This window comes from Pelophylax lessonae (genome assembly GCF_965119305.1).
Source record: "Pelophylax lessonae genome assembly, chromosome: 13".
NCBI classification, from domain to species: Eukaryota; Metazoa; Chordata; class Amphibia; order Anura; family Ranidae; genus Pelophylax; species Pelophylax lessonae.
In genome coordinates, this window is record NC_138780.1 from 161,383,933 (window position 1) to 161,411,123 (window position 27,191).

Below are 27,191 nucleotides of genomic sequence, written 5' to 3' on the forward strand. Positions count from 1 at the left end.
ACTGGACGCAGAGACACTTGGATTTTATTATCATAGATGAGCAGAATTCAGCCTTATGTGTCAAAATGAAAAAAAATCCCAGTTTTTGTACCTGAATTCTGCAGTTTTCAGTGCTGTCACATGACTTCAATCCCTTTTCTTGCCAAGTCCAAGTGAAGCAAGTGGGTGTGGTTACTGAAAGCCAGTGATGCATTGTACATCCTAATTCATGAGAAAATAATTCACACAGGACACAGGGAGGGGCACATATACAGTATAGCTGTGCTGGGGGGGGGGGGGGCACATATACAGCATAGCTGTGCTGGGGGGAGGGGCACATATACAGCATAGCTGTTTCCATGGGGGGAGGGGAACATTACAGTATAGCTGTGCTGGAGGGGAGGGGGGTACATATACAGTATAGCTGTGCTGGGGGGGCATATATACAATGGCACCCGTTCCCATCTATGCGACTTAGAAAATCAGCGACCTTGAAAAGATACCTGCACTACATTGATCCAAAGTGTGTAAAGCCTAGCCTAGGGGCTATGTTGCCACTAGTGCAACTCTTAAGTTCTGTGATTAGAGTGCAGCTTTGATCCAACTTTACACTCTGTTTATCAAAGTCGCATCAAGGTAGTGCAGGCACCAGAGGCGGCTCTAGGTTTTGTGAGGCCTTAGGCAAAATTTAGACATGAGGCCCCACTGAATCCCTTTGCAGAGTTTAAGGAGAGAGAGAAGACCCCTCACATCAGAGTACTCACTGGGAGGCAGGAGAGACAAGGGAGGGACTGGATAAATGAATGGATGGATCAGGCTCAATCTTTCCTCTTCTGGCTGCTGGGCTTCAAACTTCCCACTCAAGCATCCCCTGGTGGGCAAGCACAGGAGTAGAGGGCAGGAGGAGGATCAGAAGGAACGGTCTTGCTGTAAACAGGGCCGGTGCTAGACTATTTTGCGCCCTAGGCAAGACCAGCTAATCGCGCAAAATATAAATAAATTCACTAATACTAGCACCAGAACTCCTGCATAACATTAAACTGATGGCCTATAGGGTCTTTTCGTGTGTGCACCCATGAAACAGCGAAAAACTTCAGTACCCTATATTTTTTTCATAGGTAACACTCAATAAGCCCCTACAGGACATCAGGTTAGTGTTATGCAGTAGTACTGATGCTAGAAATATTGCTGTCAGTGTGGCGTGCGTGGTGATGCACAACGTGCAGAGCAATCACATGCATTTTTTTTTTGTATGTCTTGGGGGGGGGGGGGCTCTAGAATGTTTTGCTATTATATGTGTCTCTTTAAATGTTTAATTTTTTTTTTTTTTTTACATCACTTTTATTGCCATTAGACAGAGGACCAATAGCCCCCTATGTGGTAGCATATAGGTGATAGGTACTCTTGGTTAGAGAGAGCCAGGTGGAGGGGGAACGCAGCCAGGTGGAAAAGAGAGGGGGAACGCAGCCAGGTGGACAGGAGAGGGGGGTGCAGCCAAGTGGGGGAGGACAGAGCCAGGTGAACAGGAGAGGGGGGATGCAGCCAGGTGGGGGCTGGACAGAGCAAGGTGGGCAAGAGAGGGGGGTGCAACCAGGTGGACAGGAGAGGGGGGAGGGTACAGACAGGTGGGGGAGGACAGAGCCAGGTGGACAGGAGAGAGTGGGGTACAGCCAGGTGGGGGGGGGGGGGACAGAGCCAGGTGGACAGGAGAGGGGGGATGCAGCCAGGTGGGGGCTGGACAGAGCAAGGTGGGCAAGAGAGGGGGGTGCAACCAGGTGGACAGGAGAGGGGGGGAGGGTACAGACAGGTGGGGGAGGACAGAGCCAGGTGGACAGGAGAGAGTGGGGTACAGCCAGGTGGGGGGGGGGGACAGAACCAGGTGGACAGGAGAGGGAGGGTGCAGCCAGGTGTGGGGGGGGGGGAGGAGAATGCAGCCAGGTGGAAAAGAGAGAGGGGTTGCAGCCAGGTGGACAGGAGATGGGGTGCAGCCAGGTGGTGGGGGAGGACAGAGCCAGGTGGACAGGAGAGGGTGGGGGGTTGCAGCTACAGAGGGTGGAGGGGGGATGCAGCCAGGTGGACAGGAGAGGAGTGTGCAGCCAGGTGGGGGGGGCAGAGCCAGGTGGACAGGAGAGGGGGGGAGGGTACAGCCAGGTTGGGGGGGGGGTTGTGAGGACAGAGCCAGGTGGGCAGGAGACGAAGGTTGCAGCTACAGAAGGTGGAGGGGGATGCAGCCAGGTGGACAGGGGAGGAGTGTGCAGCCAGGTGGACAGGAGAGGGGGTGCAGCCAGGTGGAGGGGGGATGCAGCCAGGTGAAAAGAGAGAGGGGGTGCAGCCAGGTAGAAAGTAGAGGGGGTGCAGCCAGGTGGAAAGGAGAGGGGGTGCAGCCAAGTGGGGTGGGGGGGGGGGGGGAGGACAGAGCCAGGTGAACAGGAGAGGGGGGTGGGTGCTCTAAAATGTTTTGCTTTTATATGTGTCTCTTTAAATGTTTAAATTTTTTTTTTTTTTTTTTACATCACTTTTATTGCCATTAGACAGAGGACCAATAGCCCCCTATGTGGTAGCATATAGGTGATAGGTACTCTTGGTTAGAGAGAGCCAGGTGGAGGGGGAATGCAGCCAGGTGGAAAAGAGAGGGGGTGCAGCCAGGTGGATAGGAGAGGGCAGAGCCAGGTGGACAGGAGAGGGGGTTGTAGCCAAGTGGGGGAGGACAGAGCCAGGTGAACAGGAGAGGGGGGGATGCAGCCAGGTGGGGGCTGGACAGAGCAAGGTGGGCAAGAGAGGGAAGATGTAGCCAGGTGGACAGCAGAGGGGGGGAGGGTACAGCCAGGTGGGGGGGGGGGGAGGATAGTGCAGGTGGACAGGAGAGGGTGGGGTGCAGCCAGGTGGGGTGGGGGACAGAGCCAGGTGGAAAGGAGAGGGAGGATGCATCCAGGTGGAGGGGGAATGCAGCCAGGTGGACAGGAGAGGGGGGGGGTTGTAGCTACAGAAGGTGGAGGAGTGTGTAGCCAGGTTGGGGGGGGGGGGGGGGAGGACAGAGCCAGGTGGACAGGAGAGGGGGGTGCAGCCAGGTGGAGGGGGGATGCAGCCAGGTGGGGGGGGGGATGGACACAGGGCTAGTGCAGGAGAGAGAGGGGAGAGGAGAGACTGGTAAGTCAAAATGCTCACTTACTTGGAATGATACCGGGTGCGGGATGTTATTGTAGCTGCAGGCATGCTGGAGGTGGAGAGGACAGAACAGAGGGGAATGGATCCTCTCCACCTAGGACAGTTGCACTTCCCGAACCATCACCTGAGCACAGTGACACACAGAGCAGAGAAGAGGGGTCATCGAAGGAGAGAGGGGGAAGGAGAGAAGCAGGTGAATGGGATTTCTGAGTCCCTTACCTTACATAGCAGATGGAAGACAGAGGATGCAGCATGTCCGAGCAGAGGGCAGAAGCTCTCCAACTTCTCATTTAACAGGCAGATGATTGGTTGCTAGGACCGCCCATACTAACAAATCACAAGCTTTTTAACTTGAAAAGTTGGACAGCTCCCGCCTTCTGCTCGGACATTCTGTCTTCTACTTGGTGTGCAAGAATGAAATTGGTGGCAGGGGAAGGAGGACACCTAGGCAGTCTGCCAGATACCACAGCACTTGTCACCTGTGACCTGCACATACTCCCCCTCCAGCCTCGTGTACCTGAGCAGGGTGGGCCAGGCGCAGTCCTCTTGGAAGCAGCAGCACCTTCTCTCCTGCTGGGGGGGGGAGGGAGTTTTTTGTGTCATCTTATGCATGCAGTCCGTCTGGCAGCACAGCTGAAGTGCTCACTCCTCACCGCCGCATGCAGCCAGCAGGATGCCATCGCGACGCTCCGGGTCCCCACGCTGTGCTGATGGCAGGGAGATCCTTGCTGCCAAGCTCAGAGGCGGCTCTTTAACTAGGCAAATTAGGCGGCTGCGAGGCCCCTGTGAGTGCGAGGCCTTAGGTGACCACCTAATTTGCCTAATTAGAGAGCCGCCTCCGGCAGGCACCTTTTCAAAGTCGCTGTATTTCAAAGTGGCATAGATGGGAACGGGTGCCATTGAAATCAACGGGCTGTGACTTTTGTCATTTGACTTTATGTTGCGGAGCCTAAAACTCATTACTCACATGTAATGTTCAATAGAAATGGACCGGTATCCTTCTAAACTTTCAAAAGTGTTCCTTTGTACCTTATTTCTTTCATATATTGTTCCGGTCACGTGAACCCCCCCCCCCCCCCCCCTCTCAGGAAAAGCTGCTGGCCTAAACAAGGCTATGAAGACAGGAGGAGATCATGGTGAAGGATAGGAGGGATGGGAAGGATGGGAGGGATGGAGCTGGGCAGGTCTAGGCATGCCTGTCTAAGACTGACCAACAACCTTTTCAGAAAATGAAATACAGCATAGCAAATTCAGATAACAGAAAATAGAGTTGTCGGTGAGGAACAGAAAGAAGCTGTTTGTCCAGCTTAGATAAGACTTTCTAAGCTACACAAGCAGCTAGCCAGAAAATGAATAAGATCAAAGATAAAGATATTAAACATACTATTAATAGGAAAAAATTCATTTCTGACTGGCGTTTCCCTTTAAGTCTTTTGCATTTAAAAACGCACTTATCAATAGAGTCTCTTGCACATCAGACGAAGCGGTGATATCTCAGTCAAAGATGCAGCAATGATCAAGAAAATAAATATAAAATACATATTATTGATATAATTTAGAGAAAGCAATGGGCTTTCATGTAAAAGCAATCCGACCAGCTATACAGCTACTTAATCCCTTTTACAGGCGGCGTAGGTCCCGCATGCATATGTAATTGTATTCGGAACACACATGTGAAGTATTGAAGTAAATGAGTCAGAGTGAGAGCAATAATTCTAGCACCAGACCTCTGGTGTAACTCAAATACTATACTGTGAAAACTTAAGGGCATACGCAATTTAAAAGCATGATATGTCAGGTATTTATTTACTCGGCGTAGCATCTTTTATTTCACAAAAAAATGGGTATTCTATTTTGTTTACATTCACTAAAATTCATGAAAGTCCTTTTTTCCCAGGACATTTGCATTTAATAAACTTTGGGGGGTAAACAGCCAATTAAATTGGATTTTTGTACTTACTGTAAAATCAATTTCTCTGAGTTCATCGACGGACACAGCGCTCTATAAATCATAACTAGTGAGTTGTATTGCCTCCTCCAGGAGTAGGACTAGGCAGGACACACCTGGCTGTCCTCAGCTGGTATATAACCCCCCTCTCTGCTCTAGGTAATCAGTTTAGTAGCAAGCAGTATTAGAAGTATCAGAAATCCATAGAGGGGTGGGTGCTGTGTTTGTCAAACTCAGAAAACTGAATTTTTGTAAAATCTTACCTGTAAAATTCCTTTCTCTGAGTCCTCCGACAGTCGCCGCCTCTCCATATTCGTCACTATGGGGTTATTGACCTTTGCTCCGTAGGAGTAGCTAGGCAACAGAATATGTCAATATTAAAGCTTTTAGCATATCCCACCCCCAGGGGGTGGTCCCCTCAGTCAATACCCTCCTGCTTCCTGTATCCATACCTCAGTTTCAGTAGAATAGCAGTAGAGTACATAAACAAACCCCAAAAGAGGGGCGGGGGCGGCGACTGTCGGAGGACTCAGAGAAAGGAATTTTACAGGTAAGATTTTACAAAAATTCAGTTTTCTCTTACGTCCGACAGTCGCCGCCTCTCCATATTCGTCACTATGGGGACGTCCCAAAGCAGTGCATACATGAGGGGTGGGAAAACGCAGCCGCGCCTAAGGCAACGCAGGACCCACATCAGAGAAAGGAACCTTACCAAAGGTAGGAAACCAGCTGGGCAGCATGAAAAAAACTTTACTCAACAGGAGCAACAACCCAGGAAAAGCAAATAACCCAGGGATAAAAACATCCCAAACAGCCAAGGGCCCAAAAAATAAGGGACCCTAAGGCACTGCCGCACTAAGAACCTTGCGGCCAAAGGAAGCATCTGCCGATGCCTGAACATCCACTTTGTAGAACTTTGAGAAGGTGTGAACGGACGACCAAGTCGCCGCCTTACACACCTGGGCCACAGAAGCCCGATGATGACAGGCCCAAGACGTACTCAGCGATCTGGTAGAGTGCGCCTTCACAGGCATAGGGGGAACTTTTCCCTTCAAAATATATGCCTGCTCAATAGCCTGTCTGATCCATTTGGCGATGGTAGAGGCCGACGCCGCCAAGCCCTTCCGAGGCCCCTCAGGAAGGACAAATAGAGAATCCGTCTTGCGAAAGGATTTAGTCGCTGACAGGTAAACCCTGATCGCCCGAACAACATCCAAAGAATGTAAATCCACCTCCTTCGTGCAAAGTGAAGGCAAGACAATGTCCTCATTGAGATGAAATTCCGAGATCCTCTTCGGAAGAAAAGAAGGGATAGGTCGCAAGACCACCTTATCCAAGTGAATCACCAAATACGGAGACCTGCAGGACAAGGCTGCCAGCTCCGACACTCTGCGAGCCGAAGTGATCGCCACCAAAAAAGTGACCTTCTTGGACAACAGAGGCAACAAGATCTCCCTGATCTTTTCAAAGGGAGCATGCTGCAACACGGACAGAACAAGGTTCAAGTCCCATGGAGGCAAAGGCTCCCTCCTAGGAGGGACCAGGTGTCGCACCCCTTGAACAAAGGTGCTAACCAAAGAATTAGACGCCACAGGGCGTTGAAAAAGAACGGCCAGCGCAGAAATCTGACCCTTAATCGTGGCCAACGCCAAACGCTGGTCCACACCCGTTTGAAGGAAAGACAACACCCTAGACACCGAGTATGAGCGAGGGGAAAACCCCCTGGACTCACACCAGGCAAAATAGGCCTTCCAAGTACGGTAGTAAACCTTCCCCGAAGAAGTCTTTCTAGCGTTGATCAAAGTGTGAATGACTTCCGGAGAGAGACCCCTATCCCTCAGGACCTCGGTTTCAACAGCCAGTCCGTCAAAGCCAGCGACTGTAAAGCAGGATGGAATATCGGTCCTTGAGACAGAAGATCTTCTCGAAGAGGCAGACACCACGGAGCGTCGACCGCCAGATTCACGAGGTCTGCGTACCAAGACCGGCGAGGCCAGTCTGGCGCCACCAGAATCACTGTGAGCGGTTCCGAGGACAACCTGCGAAGGAACCTGGACAGTAACTGAATCGGTGGGAATGCATACATCAGGCGATACTGATGCCACGGAGCCACTAGCGCGTCCGACGCGTCTGCCCGAGGATCGCGCGTCCTTGCCACGAACCTTCCCACCTTGTTGTTCAGACGAGACGCGAACAGGTCCACATGGAGGACCCCACTTCGCGCACAACATCTGGAAGACATCCGGGTGGAGTGACCATTCCCCCTGGTCCAGGGTCTGGCGACTCAGATAATCCACCTGCCAGTTCTCCACCCCCGGAATGTGAACCGCCGTGATAGCCGGGACGTGCGTCTCGGCCCAAGCCAGAATGTCGGCCACCTCCCGAGCCGCTCGGGCACTCCTGGTGCCCCCTTGGTGGTTGATGTAGGCCACCGCTGTGGCATTGTCCGTCTGCACCTGAACCGGACGGCCCTGAAGCCTGTCCGTCCAACGTCGAAGGCAGAGATTTATCGCCCGCAATTCCAGAATGTTGATCGGAAGGGAGGATTCCCCCTCCGACCAAGTACCCTGGGTGGACAGAACGCCGAGAACACCACCCCAGCCCGACAGGCTGGCGTCCGTGGTGATCACCGTCCACGAAAGAGGACGAAAAGACTTGCCCCCCGACGCCGCCGGGGACTGTAGCCACCACAGAAGATCCCTTCTGGTGCGAGGGCTCAACGAGATCTGAAGATCCAGAGATTGTGGTCGCCCGTCCCACCTGGACAGGATCTCCGCTTGGAGACCCCTCGTGTGAAACTGGGCAAAGGGGATCGCCTCGAAAGCCGAGACCATCAATCCCAGACACCTCATGCCCGTCCAGAGGGACGAGCACGGAACGTCCCGGAGGGACCTTACTTCTTCCTGAAGTGTCCTGATCTCGTCGTCCGGCAGGAAGACCTTCGCCTGAACAGAGTCCAGGATCATTCCCAGGTAGGGAAGACGAACCGACGGGCACAGCGTCGATTTTGGAAAATTTATCGTCCAACCAAACTCCTGTAGAGTTTGCATCGTGACGGACAGGTCTTTCACCAGACCCTGACTGGTCGCAGACCGAACCAGAATGTCGTCCAGATACCCCAGGACCGAGATTGCCCTGGGCTCTCAAAGCCAGAACCGGGGCAAGCACCTTGGTGAACACCCGCGGAGCCGAAGCGAGACCAAAAGGCAGCGACACGAATTGGTAATGATCCTCCGCAATGGCGAATCGAAGGTACCTCTGGTGACCCTCGAAAATGGGAATGTGAAGGTACGCATCCTTCAAATCGATGGATGCCATGAATTCTCCCGAAACTAGAGCAGCCACCACCGAGCGCAGGGATTCCATGCGGAACTTGCGAACCCGCACAAAGCGGTTCAGAGCTTTTAAGTCCAGAATTGGACGTACCTTGCCCTCCTTTCTGGGCACAGTGAACAGATTTGAATAAAACCCCCGAAATCTGTCCCGATGGGGCACCGGAACCACCACTCCCTGAGCCCGCAGGTCCCGCACCGCCAGGTGCAGATCTCGCAAACGCTCCGGAGACAGTTGAAGATTTGAAGGAAAAAATCTGCTCGCCGGCCGAGAGAGAAACTCGATCTTGTAACCGGACCGAACGATCTCCTGAACCCACCTGTCCCGAACGCGGGGCAGCCAGGGTTGAAGAAAACCGAGCAAACGTCCCCCCACCCCAGAACTGGGTGAGGGCGCCCCTTCAGGCCGCATTGTTATGGGCAGCGGACCCGGACTGGCTGGACTTCTGCTTACCTGTCCAGGGCTTCTTTTGGGAGCCTTGACCTTTGAAGGGTTTGCCCTTATAGTGCGACTGAAAGGCACGAAAGGACCCCTGAGAGGGTCTAAACGAAGCATGCTTCTTACCTTGAGCACCCTTAGTCTTGTGAGACTGGGGCAAGAGCGTGCCTCTTACCCCCAGAGATCCCCTTTATCAGCGTATCCAAGGAGTCGCCAAAAAGGCGAGATGCCGTATAGGGCAGATTAGCTAAAGTTTTGCGAGAAGATTGGTCCACAGACCGACATTTTAGCCAAATCAAGCGGCGTGTCAACACCGTCACGCTGTGCACACGTGCAGCCAAAGGGATTATATCTAAGACCGCATCACACAAATACATGACACCCTGATGAATTTGATCCACCATAGCTAACGTCGTCGGCGGGGCAGAATCAGCCACCAGGACGCGCCTGAGCACCTGCGTCCAATCTGCGACAGCCTGAGCTGCCATAAGGGAAGCAAAAATAGCTTTTAGCATGGAACCGGTAACCAAGTATGGCGGGCAAGAGACTCCAGTCTCCTGTCCGTGGGATCCCGGAACACCGGGGTATCCTCTGCCGGAAATCGCAGTAGATTTATTCAAAACCGCAAGCGCGTGATCCACCGGAGGCGGCACACACCAACGTTCATCAGTGGCGGGTGTGAAGGGGTAACGCAGCTTGAACCTACTTGGCACAGCAAAAGGCTTCTTTATATTGTGCCATTGTTCACTAACCGCGCGCTGAAAATCCTCAGTGCAAGGAAAAACCTGCGATGATTTGCGTCTCCGCTGCGTCCCATAAGAGGCCAGGACGGCAGGAGGACATGGTTCATCCTGCAAATGCAGCGTTTGTTTGATAGAAGCAACCAATTCATCCATGATTGCAAGCTCTTCAGACGAGCCAGGGGGGGAATCATCAACCCCTTCAACCTCTGCCTCCCCTTCCGACCCTACAAGGTCCAGGGACGAACGGGACCCCCGCCATAGCAGCCCCATCACCATCACCCTCTGAATCAGAGGAAATTGAAACTCTGGGCCGTTTTGTGGATTGAGCAGCCACAAGCATCTGCACCTGAGCAGCTAGGTTAGCCACAATGATAGCCAAATCGCCCCCCTCGGGGGAAGCAGCAGACCCTTGGCCCCCCACTAAAGTGGGAGGAAATTTGCTTTCCTGAGAATCCATGCCCCAAAATGTTGCAGGAAAAAAGGGGGTACTGCCGCTTTAAGAGCGCGGCGAGCGTAGCCCCCCGCACACACAGCACACACCGACCCCCACAGGGAGAAGTACAAAAACATAGGCAAGGAATACAGGAATAAGGAAGGCAAACCTGGAGAGATCCCTCAGGCTGCTGCAACGATCGCTGGTCTCAGGGCAAAGGAAGTGATGTAATACAGACCGCTCCTATAAAGCCTATGGAAGGCTCCACAAACATGGCCGCCGGTGGGGGACTGCAAAGGCAGATCCTGCAGCGCTGACATGTGGCCTGAGCGATGGCGGCGCTTGGCGCCAAAAACGCCGCTCTCCTCATGCAGTAATGGCCATCATAAGCTATTAATAAAAAAATGGCGGACCGCAGCAGCGGCCGCCGCATGTATGCATAAACATGTCTCACATCATGCCCCACAGCATGTCACACAGAAAAAATACACCGCTTGCAACACAGCACAGTGCATGACAGCCCCCCTCCTTGCAGCCCACATAAGGCAGCAAACCAGCCAGGGAGCCCCATAGTGTGTACAGGAAAGCAGGGTTACACAGTCCCAGACTGACACCCACTAAACAGACAGGTCCCCACACAGAGTACACTTACCTTCTGACTGGCGTGGGGAGCCCGCCCAAGCGATCAAGCCGCTGCACAAAAGACAGGGAGAGTCGCAGCCAGGACGCAGTAGAACTTCGGTGCGAAACCGCATGGCGTCCAGTGAGGTAGCCACCTCACCGCAGCATCCCTGCAGCGAACAGGGATGGGTCATTCACACATGCCAGGAAAAAACCTGACTGAACGCTCGATGGCAGGCTGGGAAGCCACTGGCCCACAACCTGCGACCAGGGGGGCCAGCCCGAGACCCAGCCCGCACGATCCTCTTCATCAGAAGAACTAACTAATGCTGAAGAAATTAACAGCTAAGAGAGAGAAAAAAAACTCAAATAAAATCAAAAAAGAAGATAAAGGCTGAGACAAAAAGCCCCAGCACAGAAACAGCCTGCTACTCCTGATAGCTAGACAATGAAACTGAGGTATGGATACAGGAAGCAGGAGGGTATTGACTGAGGGGACCACCCCCTGGGGGTGGGATATGCTAAAAGCTTTAATATTGACATATTCTGTTGCCTAGCTACTCCTACGGAGCAAAGGTCAATAACCCCATAGTGACGAATATGGAGAGGCGGCGACTGTCGGAGGATGTAAGAGAAATAGATTTTTTGGAAAGTCCAAAAATCCCATTTTCTCTTTCGTTCACCGACAGACGCAGCGCTCCATAAATCCTAAATACTGGGACGTCCAAAAGCAGTGCCAAAATAAAAATGTGGGGTAGGGAAAATAACCCAAGGGTAAACATAAGAGCCCTTAACCAGGACACAGGAGCCAAAACCGGGTCACAGAGGCCCCGTCTAAAAAAAATGGATTTTTGTCATACAGCAAAATCCTTTTCTCGGAGGTTCACTGAGACACAGCTTCAATTCTTCAGACCATTGGGTATTATACTGTCACTCTTCAGGAGTAGGACTAAGCAGTCCCAGAAGGTATACCATCACTTCCTGCTGTAGGACTTCCAGTTTATTCTGCCAAGTCAGGAGCAGGGATGAGCGCTGGCGTGTTCGTACGTGCCCGATCCCACCAGGAGGTCGACACTGCACCGGGCTAATCATAGGCAGTGAAACATCTCACTACCTGTGATTAGCAGAGTGCAATGTTGACCCCCTGGCGGGATCGGGCACGTGGGAGCTCATCTCTAGTCAGGAGTAAGGACCTGGCTCTCTGCTTGGATCTGCGGTCCTGGCATTTTTTCCTATTTAAATTGAATTTTTTACGTTTTCTTTATTATTTTTGTTCCTGTGTGAACTACAATCAACTGTTCCTGTGAGAACTACAATCAACAGCTGGATGGGGCGACTCACTGGATATTCTAGATCCTTACGGTCTTCCCAGTCTGGCCTGAGAGTGCGACCCAACTAATAGCTCCGCGCTAAGTTGGCTGTGACATAGCCCCACTGGACGGGGGCTGACCGGCGTGTGAAAAACCTCACGAGGTTACAAAGCACTGGTCAGGACAGCAGTCATGACCAGAATCGCAGTGTTTCCAGGCCGCAGCACCCCCATTCCAAGATGGTGCGGTAGACTGCTGGGAGTGGCGCTGCATGGTAACCCTAGTATGGTAAATAGTATCCCCCCTCCTTTGCTGCGTGCGGAAATGTTGGGGTGGTAGGCCCCCTTGTGTCCTTCCTCCCCTTGTGCTTTCCTCTTCTCCTTGCGCAATTCCCCCTAATTTGGATGCCCTCATCGGTCCCCTGGCCCCTGTTCGGGGGCATGGGTGAAATTGGGTAGGGGGGCTACATGGTGTTGGGCTAGAGGAGCGGTGGGTGATGCCGGTGTCGGTCCTTGTTAGGGGTGTCTGTACCTGGGTGCTGCAGGGGGTTGGGGTCCCTTTCTGGGGTCTGTAATTTTTCTTCCCTGGGGCCCAGGGTTCCGTGCAGCACCGCATGGTACCGCCATCTTTCTGTGGTCTCTGTGATTCCCAGTTCGGCAGCCATGTTTCTGTAGTTCAGCGGCCATGTTTTTGATTTCCCCATAGACTTGCATTGGCAGCCATTTTCCTGTAGTCTGAGACTGTGGGGGCCTCTAGTGTCAGGTCAGCATTCCCTCTTCGTTTCTTTTTTCCAGCAGTGTGGCAGATCGTTTGGGCGCTTTCCAGCTCGGGTGGGGAGTCTCTGGGGGTACACTATCCTTCCTTGCGGTATACAGCGCCGTGGGTGCGCTGCTTCTTGTAGCGCCACAGCGCTGCACGGGGGGGGGGGGGGGGGGGGGGAGAGCCTCCCTTTTATTTTTCTTTTCTGAGCAGCGGGGTTTTGCGCAGTTCCGCTTAACCCACTGTGGTTATGGAGCCTTGGGAGCTAATTTTACCACCCGACCCACTCCTGGAGGCTGCAAGACCCTCTGGGTCTTAGTCTGCACTGGCAGCCATGACGGCGGCCCTGCAGTCACTAGTAGCCAAAGTAGAGATGGCCCTGCAAAGGAGACCTGGCAAGAAGCAACCTCAACCTTCACCTGTATCCTCTGCTTCCTCAGATTCAGCCCACTTGGTCTGCATTCACACATACTGAGTGTTCTAATAGTGAGATTGAGTACTCCCCCCTCTGCAGCCATGCATGAAAAAGCACTGGTGAAGGCCCCGATTGTATCAGTGCAGGAAACTTTAAAGCCCCCAAGGGATTTTTACGGCCACCAGGATGGTTGGAAGTTCCTCGCTCTTGATTCCGCACAGGAACTGTGGAAGAAGCCTGAGCCGAGGACGATGCTGGCCTCACCGAGGTCCTTGAACGCCTGCGGCGTCTGCCAGAGGAACCCATGATCACGCCACAAACCTCGGTATCCTCCTGCGGAGTTGAACCTGCTAAAGGAGCTGCATGTTGGACTGTGCAAACAGAACTGTCTTGAAGGTGGATACCACCAGACTCAGAACCTGTATGCAAATCAGGAGAGAGAACTGTCTGTGTGACAGCAGTTGGTGAATCACGTAGACCAAACCAAAAAATGGTGCACAACACCTAGCTCCTGCGCTCTGAGAGGTGATCTTCTAACCACATCCAGCCACACTCATGCTGCTAACAAACACCTTCTACTTGGCTTCTCTTGGATGCTTTGGCCTTGCAGCCCCTTTCAAGACCAGGGTAGTCCGGGACCACTAAAATTGTGTTTGTTTTTTCATTTCAGTCGGTGAATCACAGCCTGTGGTTCCTGAAATTTTGTCCAGAGGAAGGACCATCCTGGTCAGAATTTAAATCAGACCAAGGTAATTCAATTCCCTGGATGGGGGAACCTTAAGTAGATCGGACATCACCTGAACCTTTGCAGGGATTAAATCTGCACAGGGAGACTCAGGACCCAAAAAGGACAAACTTTGCCCCCCTTTCTGGGTACCCCCAAAAGAAACCTTTCACGGATATCCTTGATGCTCAAAGTCGTCTACAGGGCCGGAAACCAGCAAAGATGTCCCCCCACCCAATAACGGGTGAGAAGGGAAGACAAGAAAAGCGCCTCCAAGTGCAGTAGTTCAATGATGTATAAAAAGGAACAATAGCACACTCACATGGAGGTAATGGGATTAAAGCTCATCAATTAGGGTCTAATAATGCCATGGTGTGGTGTGTCCGGGGTTCGAAAGCCGGAGCCGAGATGGTGACTGGCGGTGAAGAGTGCCTGCATGCTTTATCTTCCGGGTCGGCCAACTGTAACCAGCTTGGACAGCAATGTAGACAGCATTAGACGTCACGAACGGATGGAAGAGGAACACAATGCGTTTCAGAGCATGCGCGACAGCCCCACTGGGCATGCGCACTCCTTTTTCAAGTGTACTAATGAGAGCATTCTTAGAGGCTTGGTCTGCGGACCAATTCTTAAGCCACAGCACGTGCCTAATCACCACCACTAAACAGAAAATCTGTACAGCAGAGGAGCTGTATCCTCCAAAGCTGCATCACAAAAAATGCAGCCCATGGACCAATTGGTCCACTAAATCAACATAAGCAGCGGGGACCTGCTCACCTCCCAGGCCCTGGCACAAAAGCTTGGCCCATTCAGTTAGGGTCTGAGACACCAAGGCTTAGGCAAAGATTGACCCCAGTGTCGAACCAGCCATACTAAACATTCTGCATGCCACAGTCTCCGCTTTCCTGTCAGCCGGGTCCTTAAGGGACGGGGATTCCTCTACTGGGATTATGGTAGCTTTGTTCAACCTGGAAACAGGAAGGTCCCCCACTGGTGGACTAGTCCACTTTTTTTTTTTTTTAAAAGGGACTACTCAAAAGGGTAATGTACAACAAAACTTTGGGGATCACAAAAGGTTTTTTTGGTTGTTCCCATTCCTTACAGGAAAATCTGTCAAAATAAGGCACATAAGGAAATACCTTTGGAGGACGATGCGACTAATGCATGCCAAACGAAACAGCCACGTCCATGGCTACATCAGCCGCTTCCTCCATCTTTAAAGTCTCACTCACTGCAGTGATAAGTGCATCTACTTTTTTATCCGCTGCTGCGACCATGGAAGAATCATTCTCTCTATCGGATGGATTGGCGGGGGTTGATATTAAGTCCCCCTGGACGGACCGCGCACACGGTGGCATCAGGCTCAGAAACAGATGAGACAGCCTGAGCAGGGGAAGGTGGGGGATGCTTCCTCCTGGGCCTTTGCCCACATGCCACTTCCACCCAGGATACTAAGGACTACAGGCCAGCCATCAATGCAACCCTGGGAAGCTGGGGTTTCCGAGGGACCTGCCACCTCCATGAGGGGGTCAGTGGAGGGGAGGCTCCATAAGAAAAGTAAGACCTTGCAGTACAAAAAAAATAATCAAAAATCTTTTTGACACCTCTAAAGGATCCCCCCAAGGCTCAGGGTACCTATCAATATAGAGAGAGAGAGAGATAACAGGGACCCCAAAGACTCACCCTACCGACCAGAGGAGCGCAAAGAATTCGAACCCAGCATCACCATGGACGCTATCCCTCTTTATATGTCCCGGGCACAGAAGAGGAAACTTAGGAGGAAGAGGAGGAGCTTCGGCATCTCCACGAGGACTCAGTCCTTCAGCATCCCCGTGACATCATACACTACACAAACCTGGCCACCGACCGGAGACCAGCTAGACTAAAGGAAAATGGCCCCCATGACATCATTTGGCTACACAAACATGACACAACACCTAGGGGTCTCCTAGACTCCAGACTATCAGGGTGGGACACACTATCCAAGGACCCTTACAGAGTGGGGATAGCGGGGGAGACCCCATGGTGTTGTATGCGACCCTACGATATGTTTAACTTGCGGCCCAGCCTCAGTCTATGAGGCTATGTAGCGGCCAAACTGGTGTGTAGCTGCAAGTCTGCATGCGCTCGCTGGGCTGGGGGGACCACTGATCCCTGTCGGGAGCCTAGGTCCTTACTCCTGACTAGACAGATTAAAACTGATTACCTAAAGCAGAGAGGGAGGTTATATACGAGCTGAGGAACGGCCCATGGGCATAGCCAGGTGGCTTTTGTTCTGTCTAGTCTTACTCCTGGAGGAGGCAATATAACCCACTAGTAATGATTTATGAAGCGCTGTATCCGTCCATGAACGAAAGAGAAATGCTGATTTTTCATGTGGGAGAGAAATGTCAGAATTGAACTGGACTGGAGGTGGCTAAAGACGCTGTGCCTGCCCTGGGTCAGAACCAGATGTTGCAGTATTTAGACCAGTCCATGGAGCAACCAATGTTCAGAGGATGGCCCTCAACTGCTGACAGGAGAAAGCCACATCATGCCAGTTCACCAAGGGGGTAACTCACCTGTTGGCACAGTTTTCCCAGGCGCCAAAAGGTAAAACTCTTCCTGTCTGTAAAAATAGAGGAAAGCACCGTGGTGGGGGTGGGGAGGGGGTAATGTAAGAAGAGAGCCTTTGTGCCTGGGGGGGAAGCAGGGTGTTGATGAAGACTGCACAAGAGAAATGCAAGCCTCAGTTTCCTATAGATCTTAGCAACAAGTCTCTTCAGAATAGAGACGTGACCACTTTAGCCAAAATTAATTCCTTTTAAAGTTTTGTGATTTATTTCCTGCCCACATTGAAGAAGTCCAACGTTCTGTCTTGGAAGACAACTAGATAAAAGGTTTGTACCACTACCATACATAAGGCTATATGAAACAAGATTTATTCAGCAATGCCCCGGCTAACTCATAGGTTCTGGTACATTACAACTACCCGCCCCAATGTGGGAATATAAACAGAGCACTTAAAGAAAACAGCAGATGTGCTACATACAGCCTTGCCAAGACTGATTTACATAAAGAGGATTCTATCTTCACCTATTGATGGTGCCCAGCATTCCAGGAGAGATATGATCACACTGAGGGGTATAAGCCAGAGGAAAGATACCAGAGGAAGGAGTTGTTGGAGCTTCTTCATCCATCTGGAAGTCGTCATCATCCATGCTGGGCCTCAGTGATGGTAGCTATGCATATAAGACAAAGGGAACAGGTTGTAGTTATCACACTATGTAGAAATTCATTTGTTGCTGCTAGCTAGATTAGTTCTATAATTATATTTACCAGTAACTTTTTCCCCAGAAATTCTCCAGGGCTGCACAACCTTAGGCTTGTCCCAGCATATAGTATTTATTATGAGAGGGTCCCTGTACTATCGCACCTTTTTTAATGGGTGAACAGCAGGTACAACAAAGTGCTTCTAAATATTACATGGTTAAAATTATTAAGGGGCTGTCATGGAGGATTTCCCTCACTCATCAACAGCAGCACTGTAAAACAAGAAAGTCTAGGTGGCATTCCATATTCTGAATTACAGGGTTTAGACAAAGTGCTAACTGTCACAGTAATGAGGTCTGGGAACCCCAAAATGGAGTAAAAAACAGAGTGGTACCCTGTATAACCAGTTCTGGACCGGAAGAATTTGCCCCTAATGACCAGGCCATTAATTTGCGATCCAGCACTGCATTATTTTAACGGAAAATTGCGCGGTCATGCAAAAAAAATGATCTTTTTTCCCCACACAGAGCTTTATTTTGGTGGTATTTGATTGCCTGTGCGATTTGTATTTTTTTATGCGCTATAAACAAAAAAAAGAGCAACAATTTTTACTTTCTGCTATATAACATTCCCAAAAAAAAAAGCAACATTTTTTTTATCCTTTTGGGCCAATTTGTATTCCGCTACATTTTTTTTTTTTACCAAAAATAAGCGCATTTTGATTGGTTTGCGCAAAAGGTATCGCATCTACAAACCATGGGAAAGATTTATGTCATTTTTTTTAATTTTTTTTTTTACTAGTAATGGCGTTGATCTGCGATTTTTAGCGGTACTGCGGCGGACAAATCGGACCCCTGACATTTTTTACATTTTTGGGGGGACCAGTGACATTACTACAGTAATCAGTGCTAAAAAATATGCACTGTTACTGTAATAATGACATTGGCAGGGAAGGGGTTAACCTAGTACGTGATCAAAGGTTTAAATGTAAGCCTAGGGGTGTGTTTATTAACTGTGGGGGGAGGGGCTTGTGAAATGACCAGAGAGACCTGTGATCCTATATAGAAGGATCACAGGGGCTCTGTGATCATTTCAGAGAGAACGGTCGGCTGTATTTACAACAGCTGACCATTATTCTCTCTCAGCGGGGAGCGATCACGGGTGGCCGGCGGCAATCGGTGCCGCCAGCCCCGTGCATCTGTATCCCCCACTAGGCAGGGGGGCAGCAGCCCGCCCGCGGTGGCATGCACTAGCCCCCCAGCACCACGCGTGCGGCCCGACGTAGTCCTACATCGGTTCGTGCGGGAGGGGCTGCCTGCCGCAGTAAAACTGCGGCGGGCGGTCCGGAACTGGTTAAATTTGCAAGTCAATAACACACATTGGTTTTTTAGATCTAGAGAAGCCAGCATTTCATATACAACCCCCATCATGAATCGCAATACATTTTCATAGCAGAGATCATACAATTTGCAAGTATCAAATTCCACAGAGAAAGGGAAGCAGGGATTTAATTAACCTATGGGATCTGACAAGTGTGCTCATATTGACTATAGCATGTTGTAAACTGCCAATAGCTATTTTAAATAATGTGTTAAAACATTTCAGTTGTTGATACTTCAGACCAGTACTAGGTGGGCAATAAAACTTCTAGCAAGCTTAACAGGACTAAGTGATGGTCGTAATTGACAGTAATAAAGCATCTAGAGCAAATGTGTCAAACACAAGGCCCACAGGCTGATGGCGACCCACCAAGCCATTTCATGTGGCCCTTGCACCTCTCTTGCAGCTGCGGCACCCCCCCCCCCTCCCCCCAAGTCCACCCCCACCTTGACTCAGCAGTGGGCAGCAGATAGGACAACAGATTTTATTTTAAAGATCCTCTCTGTGCAGTCGCAACACCCCCTCGTCTCCACCTCCCCAGGTCTTAGTGTTCAGCAGACTCCAGTCCTCCTCTGGTTCTTCTTCAGACCCTGCACTTAAAGCTTCCAAGTTATGCCCCCAGCTTCTTCCCAGCCACAGCACAATGTGAGTGGGGTGCACTGTGATGTAAGGGAGGGTGGGGGACTCTGAACTTCTAATGGAGGGGAAATGCCCATGACATTTGATGGGAGGGTTCTCTGGACATCTAGTCTTCCAGATAAAACCATAAGGATGATGTGGCCCACCATGAAATGGAGTTCGACACTCCTTCTCTAGAGAAATACACAACTAGGTTGGGCTTTCTGTGGCCCCAAGCTGCTCTTTTAGGCTAGGTTTTCACTACTGCAGTGCAATTATGTAGTGCAGAGCAGACTGGTTGTGTTTTGCATATTCTATGGGGCCAAAATGGTGCTGGAATCACAACAAAAGCAGCACAGGACCCTTTTCCAAAATTATGCAGTGCTGTGGGGCATTGATGTGAATAGGCACAATTAAAAACAATGTGATATCCATTCTTGTGGTATTCTGTGCGACTTAAGTCACATCTGAAATCGCACTAGCATGAACCAGGCCTTACAACTGCTCAGTTCTCCAAGCATGCACAATTTTCTTAACCATGTGTAATGGAGATCTCTATATAGAACAGGTCCACACCATTGTATAGTGAAATAACAAGCATTTTAAGACTAAACTCCCCTAGCTTACAAAGGTGTGGCAAGGAGGATAAAATCCCCTGAGGAATCTACACATAAGGAACACCATGTGTTAAGTCTCCACTTACCATGTGATAAGTCTCCACTGTGACTTAATTCTGCATAACATATCGGTTGTCTGAATGTAAAATATGGTAATCTAGAAATATATATAAGAAGTAAATAGACATTTAAGAAGGGTTTGCCTTTAAACCTTTGTGACTGGGTGGGGGGAAGGGGAGTCCCCAAAAACTGCTATGTCAGCAGTCTGGAGCTCTCTTTTACCATCAAAACGCAGACCATCCACCAAGACACCTTTTATGAGGGCCACAGATTTAGCTCCATTTTATGCCAGGACCCAAACAACCCAGGACTTTGTGAAAGTGGAAGTATAGCCCACACCTAACACTAAACCTATTCTACTGAATCCTGTGAAGGATCAGTTGGATGCCCAATAGTAAGTCTATGGTTGACGCCATCGCCCAACCGTTGTCGGCAATCTCCTCCCCGCTTGAACAGACCGGAGCAGCTTCAGAATAGGTAAGAACAGATCTTTTCCTTACAGGGTTCAACAGAATAGCTTTAGAATGGGGTTGGGAGTAGGTTCAGCATTAAAGTATTTGTTAACCCACACTGCCAAGTTGCTAGAATCCTCTTTGTTTCCCAATTCTAGGTGCTCCTGTCAATGTGTTCTATATATAAAAAAAAAAAAAAAAAAAAAAAAAATGCTGGCTTTACCCAATTTCAGAGCGCTGAAGCCAGGGTAAAGCCAGAATTTTTTTTTTTTTTTTATAAAACACAGTTGCAGGAGCAGCTAATATTGGGAAAAAAGACGATTATATAATAAAAGGTTTTTCAGCAGCAGAAGGGGAGGAGGCGGGCACCTGACACAGGAGCAGACAGGCAGGGAGGGGAGGAGGACAGTGCAGGGCTGCGGATGACGGAGACACATACGTTGACCACGGTGTCAGGGCTCAGCAGCCATGATACACCGTGGTCAGTGTACAGGGGGGGAAGGAAGAAACTGGCGGATCAGCAGGGTTTTTATTATTTAGGCAATACAGGGGGCCAATTGCACAGCACTGTGCTGTGTAACATGCTTTAGGAACATTTTTTTTTTTGGGGGGGGGGGGGGGTAAGGGGGTAAGCAATGGCAAAACTTGAAGTACTTTCATTCTTCATCCCTTTTAGATCTGTGCTGTTGTATTATTTTCTCTTTTCTTATTTATGGAAATTACCTTTTTGTTCTGTGAATATTGCCCATCTAGTGCACCTGTTAATTTCATTAACACCATTAACCCCAATCACTCGAATTTTACCGTGCACTTTAAAAGGGATACTCAAGTCTCATTTTTTCTTAAAAAATGTTATACTTACCGGTTCTGAGCAGTGGTTTTGCACAGGACAGCCCCAATCCTCCTTTTCTGCACCCCTACCTCCTGCTGAGTGCCCCCACAGCAAGCAGCTTGCTATAGGGTAACCCAAGTCAAGCCGTAGCTCCCTCTGTCCATTCATCAGACACAGAGCCGCGGTTCAGCCCCTTCTCTCCTCATTCGGCCTCCTCTCTCCTGCTAATTGACTGACAGCTGTGTCTCAGCCAATCAGGAGGAAGAGTCCCGGGCAGCCGAGGCACTCTAGGACATCGCTGGATCGAGAGGGGGCTCAGTGGGGGCTGCTGCACACAGAAGACTTTATGCATTAATACAAAAAAAACCTTCTGCCTTTACAACCACTTTAAAACCCTATAGACATGAATGGGACCAATGGTTACGAATGGTTTTTGTAACTACTCCATAAGTTGCAGGAACTGCTATTAGCCCAAAAAACATAAATATCATTGTGCATTTGCTATTTAACTTACTGAAGTAGTTTAATTAAATATCTCCAACTTTAGAGGGAATAAAGCCAGCAACAAGGCAGAAAAGTCATAGATTGATTGTTTTAATATACAAAAACAATCCTTGCAAACACCAATGTACATACACATCACCCTACCTTCACTCTCTTATTCTGAAATGGAGTGGAGCTGAATAGGTCATCGTGATCTTCTTTCTGCATGTGATCTAAGAACTCCCGCATTTGCTGCTTTCTTTTCAGGGTTCCCACTTTTGCTGTGACTTGTACCATCTCCTTTCCTTTACCTTTTAGGCACAAACCCCACACGTTATTTTTCAAAAATTAAAAGGAAGAGGTGAGAATCTTATAGTGAAAATGCAGCTAATTTGTTTTTGGATAGAATAGGAAAGGTTAAAGCCTAAATAAACTTATAGTTTCAATCAACAAAAAATGTCCTAAATGTATCTAAACGAAAAAGGTGTTCAAAGGCTTAGGCCCCTTTCCGCCGATCCCCACTGAGCAGGCGGATGACAGCTCCGTTTCTGCTCTGTGTGCAGAGACGGAGCTTTCAGATCCCCGCTGTCCTTTATGGGGGGGGATCGGATGAGAACGGACCTCCTGTCCATTCTCATCCGATCCTCCAGACAGATGGAAAATAGGGTGTCCGGATTTCACGGACAGGATCGAATCAGATAGCAGCGGTCTCCACTGACACCCACTGCCCCATAGGGATGCATGGAGTATCCAATCAGGTCCACCTGAAAAACTGACAGGCGGATCGAATCTCCCGTGTGAAAGGGGCCTTACAGTTTATTTTCTTTAGAAAGCAAACACATCTTGAGTAGAAAAGCCTGTCCCCTGACATCATTCTGCAAAGAAGAATCTATGCTCTTAATATGCAAGCAGTGGCCTCTCTGCAGAGGTCCAAAGGCAGGGAGTGTGGACAGACAACTGCTTCCAAGCAGAAAATCTACTCTGTAGTATACAATGGGTATAGAAAATAAGTCTAAATTGAAACAAAAAAAATTGCTTTAGCATGCTTTAAATGTTTGCAAAAGTTTGTTTATTAAGACGCAATCTACCAACTGACACTCCAACTTATAAGCAGGACTCAATTAACATGAAACCTTTACAAAATATACAAGGAAGGCGCACACTGGCATCCTCTGGAGAAAACAAAAATGACCTGCACCTAGAACAGGAAACCCCTAGGTAAGCATTTCCCAAACAGGTCTTTAGATAAGGTTTTCAGGATTTCTTTCATAATGGGGAGTAAAAGGATCTGTGTGCTTTATTGAAGACTTGGGATGTCTGGCGACAAGACACCTACCGCAGTGTAACCTAGGCACCAGGCCACTAATTCTGGTTGCCAATGCGACCTGGTGCCTGGGGTTCATCGAGCCCTGTCATAGGCTATTGAAACCTAGGCTTAGTGCTAGAGACTGCTATGGAAAATTTAACTGGCAGAGACCCAAACTCCAGCTAGAAAAGGACAAAATGGAAAAAAGTAGCATTGGCAGTCGAAACCCCTCCCCAAACACAACCATAACTACATGGAAGTAATTTTAAAAGAAATCTTTAGTGCTTTCTTATACAATAAATGTTTAAATTTATAAAATTGTATCAATGCTCCAAAAAACTTTTTGCTGCTTTGGATAAAACTGGGAAAGGCTAAAACCTCTTTCAGGTTTTACCGCTATGGAGAGCTCAGCTAGCGATTTCTCCTCACTTCTGGTCCAGCGGACAACCTTTTTGCAAGAAAAAAAAGTGAGGAATGCATATTTGTTTGCCATTGTTCAGTCCTGCTGCTGGCAGCAGTATAACCCGACAGTATGTGAATGGATGAGAAATAATTGCGATTTGTATACAAGATCTATAAAGAGATCTGAAATGAGGTCAGAGGAGGGAGACAAAGCCCTCCTCCTCCTCTCCGTTTACTGAAACTGCAGTGATTTACATAGTGAGGTAACAATAAAAACATAGTGCAGCATGTGTTCAGTATATAACCTGTAACAAATACCCATCTTTACAATAAAAATATCTATTAATCAATTAAAAAAAGAAAGGTTATAAAACCTGTAAATATAAAAAATGAATAGACCGAAGTCAGCAAAAATCATTATAATTTATTTTTAAAAAGTGGTGCCTTATGAAAAAGTTTTTATTTCGGACAAAGCAGGGAAGGGGTAAACCAGTCAGTATATTTTTATGCAGTTTATGTCCCCCATGGAAGATTTTTCCCTCACCTCTTGCTCTATTGACAACTTTAAATTGTGGATGCCCCCCCCCCCACACTTTTATGTCTCAGTGACCATGGTCCCCAGAGACTCAGGAGGATAATTCTGCCCATCAGGGACACAGGAGCTCAAGAGAAACTGAATGGGAACCTTTGCCATTCCAACAACTAAAAAAAATGGCCATGCATACAATTCAGAATTCTTTTAGTTATTACTTACTCTCTTTTTTTCCCTTAGACGAGCCATTTTTTTTCTTGGGTTTGGATTTTGATCCCTTAGTCTGCTGTTTTTCCAAGTATTTTTCCTGGCATTCCTCTGCCGAGCGGCTTCCAACTGCCATGGCAACATCGAACCAGAACCCACGTTTGTGCTTTGGTAGTGAAGAAATTGCACTTTAAAGACACAGAACAGATTAAAGTTTAGATATTTTACATCCATAACAAGTATTGAAAAGTAAAAAGAAACAAGTTTCAATGACTAGACCATCTTAATTGTTAAAACATTTACCTAAAAGTGTTTTTGACCTGCATTTTACTTGCTTGGTGTCCCATTGTTTGTATATTTTATTTCACATACAGATGTATAAACGCTGCCTATAGTGTTCACTAGAATGCCTTTTAATGTATTGCTTCGATTGGCTCAGTAAGTTCTAAAGGTTTTTAACCGTATTTGGGTTTAGTAGTAAAGAGATAAAATGTTATTGTTTTTTGCAGGCTTTTTCTTCTGACTGTCTTGCCAAAAAAAAAAAAAAAACTTAGACAGTGAAATGTGGAGGGTTTGGCTAGGTGATGGCGCCGTGAGGACGCAGGAAGCTAGAGCTCTGTGAATCGGAGCGGTGCTCGTTCCTCTGCAGCCAGAGACCTGATCCCCGAAGGCGCAGCCACGTCGGCAACCAGCGACCTGAACCCCGTATGCACAGTCTATATGCCAGCAAAACAAACGTCAGCATAGCCAGGGGTTTCTGTGAAGCATTCGAACATTACCGCATATTTCCTGAGACGATCTGTAGCCGAACAAGGCATTGTGGCTGCCTCCAAGATGGCGCCGACGCGATCCCAGACTACCGGACCTGCAGGTCCTGCCTTGCAAAAAAAAAGCCTCTAAAACAAATATAGATCAGATGGGAGAGTCCCTCTCCTCCATACAGGGTTCCCATCCTCAGAATCCAGCCATGGAAGAGCTAGGGGCAACACAGGCTCCACATAACTCTCCGTCTCAATATCTGCCCATCACAGAATGGAAGGAGTTTGTATCCCGCATTCAACCAAGCAAGACATCAGCGACATGGCGACTACAATTGTGAGTAACCTAAAAGGTGAAATTAATTCTATTAAGCTAAAAGTGGATCAGGTGGATGATAGGATCGGACTGGTGGAGGCGGCACAATCCCTATCTGACTCCAGAATCCAAAAGTTAGTACAATCACAGCTGTTACTACAAAGACAGATTACTACATGTTATCAACCCTAGGGGTTTGGTTGGTGGCTGCTTCCTATTGTTTTGTGCATACCCTCTGGAAATTTTCCATAGCGCTGGTCTCCACCTTCCTTTTTCAGATTACTATATTACAACTCAAACAGGACGATAATGAAAACCGTAATCGCAGAAACATTAGACTTGGAGGTTTACCAGAGTCTGTCCTGGGCCCTGATCTCAAGGGGTGCGTGGTAAAGATTATAAATGCGCTAATGGAGCGCTCTCTCACTGATCCTATTGAAATACATAGGGTCCACAGGGTTAAAGCCCCACGCACTGCAGGAACAGAACCACCCACGGGATGTCTTAATCAGAATCCATTTTTTTGCCTTCAAGGAGGAGATGAGGCGCATCTGGAATCAGGGCACTTGGGACTTTGAGGGATCTAAATTGCGACTTCTGCCAGACCTCTCCCATAACACCTTGCGGATGAGGGCCATGCTGAAACCTCTGTTAGAGGAGATTTGCAGGGTAAAAGCCACTTACCATTGGGGCCATCCATTCCACTTAGTGGTGGTGCGAGATAAAAAGTTGTTTGTATTAAAGATGGTATGACCAACTTCCAGGCTTATTCTCTTTCCTTGGGATTTCTCCAATCCCTGTCCAGGATTGGTTGGGCGCCTATGGAGGAGGGAGCCCAGGAGGACTTGAAACAACCCGCTCACTAATTCACGCTCAACGCCATGGGAGAAATCATTTAGAGACAGTAACAGCAATAGAAGATGCTCCTAGTGTACCTCAGGATATGTAAAAACTTCTGTCACATTGAGAGGTTTGCCCAGAGTTTGGGAGATAAACTCAGGGCCCCGCTCTCTCTCTTTTTTTTTTTTTCCTCTATTTTTTGGACTGTGAAGCGGTGGTTTTCCTTCTTGCAGGGTCTTCCCCTTGTCCTTTATGTTTTTGTGCTTTTTATTGCTGACTACTATATATACTGGAATGTTGGGGTAGGCGACCTCTCCCTCCCCTTCTTGAATTTTTTTTTTTTTTTTTTAATAGAGGGGGACGGAGGGTAATATTTGTAGGGCCATGTGGTGATTTTGGTTGAATAATGACGAGGTATCGGGTGATGTGTCGAGGAGGGGGGGGGTGGCAGGGGGAGTTGGGGGGTTGAGGGTTTTCTCTCCTCTCTCCCTCCCTCCCCCGTTTCTCTTTGGGACGGGGGGGAGGGATTCTCCCCCCGTTTTCCCTTCCTTCCCTCTTAGTATACTAGAGGTGGCCCCGCTTTCGTCCACGGCTCCATGCTTCTTAAAACTTTTTTTTTTTTTTGGTTTTCTTTCCATCTAATAAAATCTTGGGATTTTATTTCTCACGGAGCCCGCCAACCACTTCTACCCCACAGTAGGCCGCGCCTGGTTGCGCGAAGTTAAGATAACTTGTTCTCTTTTTTAGTTGGATTGTACATAAGGGGTAGGGAAGGGGTGGGGGAGTTTACGTTTTTCTTGCATTTGTCTTTGTCTTTTTTTTTTTGTCTTTTTCCTTTACTTTTCCGTGTCTATGGCCTTGGTCGGGCCTGTGGGGCGGGAGGGGGGGAGGAGGTGAAGGGGACCTCCACAACATCGAGTACCCATAGACTAGCAGATGTTGGCTATAAGATCTCCACACTTAACATTAGAGGGTTGTCCACTCCGCAGAAGCGTACACGTCTGTTGCAGGATTTAAAACGTTGCCATACTCAAATAGCATTCTTACAGGAAACATTTTAGGAAGGATTTCTTACCTATACTCTAATAGAGATTTTCCCTGGGCATACAATGCCCCTTCTCCCATCACTAAATATAAGGGCGTTAGTATCCCGTGGTCACCTAAGGAGACATTGGCGGATCCTATGGGAAGATTTGCTAGTGAAGGGGAGTACTACAAAACTTACACTGGTAAATGTTTACTTACCCAATTTGGATCACTTGACATTT

At 48.9% G+C, this 27,191-nt stretch overlaps 1 protein-coding gene across 1 annotated transcript in view; it reads right to left on the reverse strand.

Moving 5' to 3' along the window:
- Positions 1–27,191, reverse strand: part of MIS18BP1 (MIS18 binding protein 1) — a 203,762-nt gene that overhangs the window by 26,614 nt on the left and 149,957 nt on the right. Inside the window, exons 12-14 of the mRNA XM_082274974.1 lie at positions 24,025–24,197; positions 21,728–21,873; positions 16,944–17,089 (exon numbers count right to left, since the gene is read on the reverse strand). Coding sequence (XP_082131100.1) covers positions 16,944–17,089; positions 21,728–21,873; positions 24,025–24,197 — 465 coding nt within the window. The remainder of the gene's footprint in view (positions 1–16,943; positions 17,090–21,727; positions 21,874–24,024; positions 24,198–27,191) is intronic.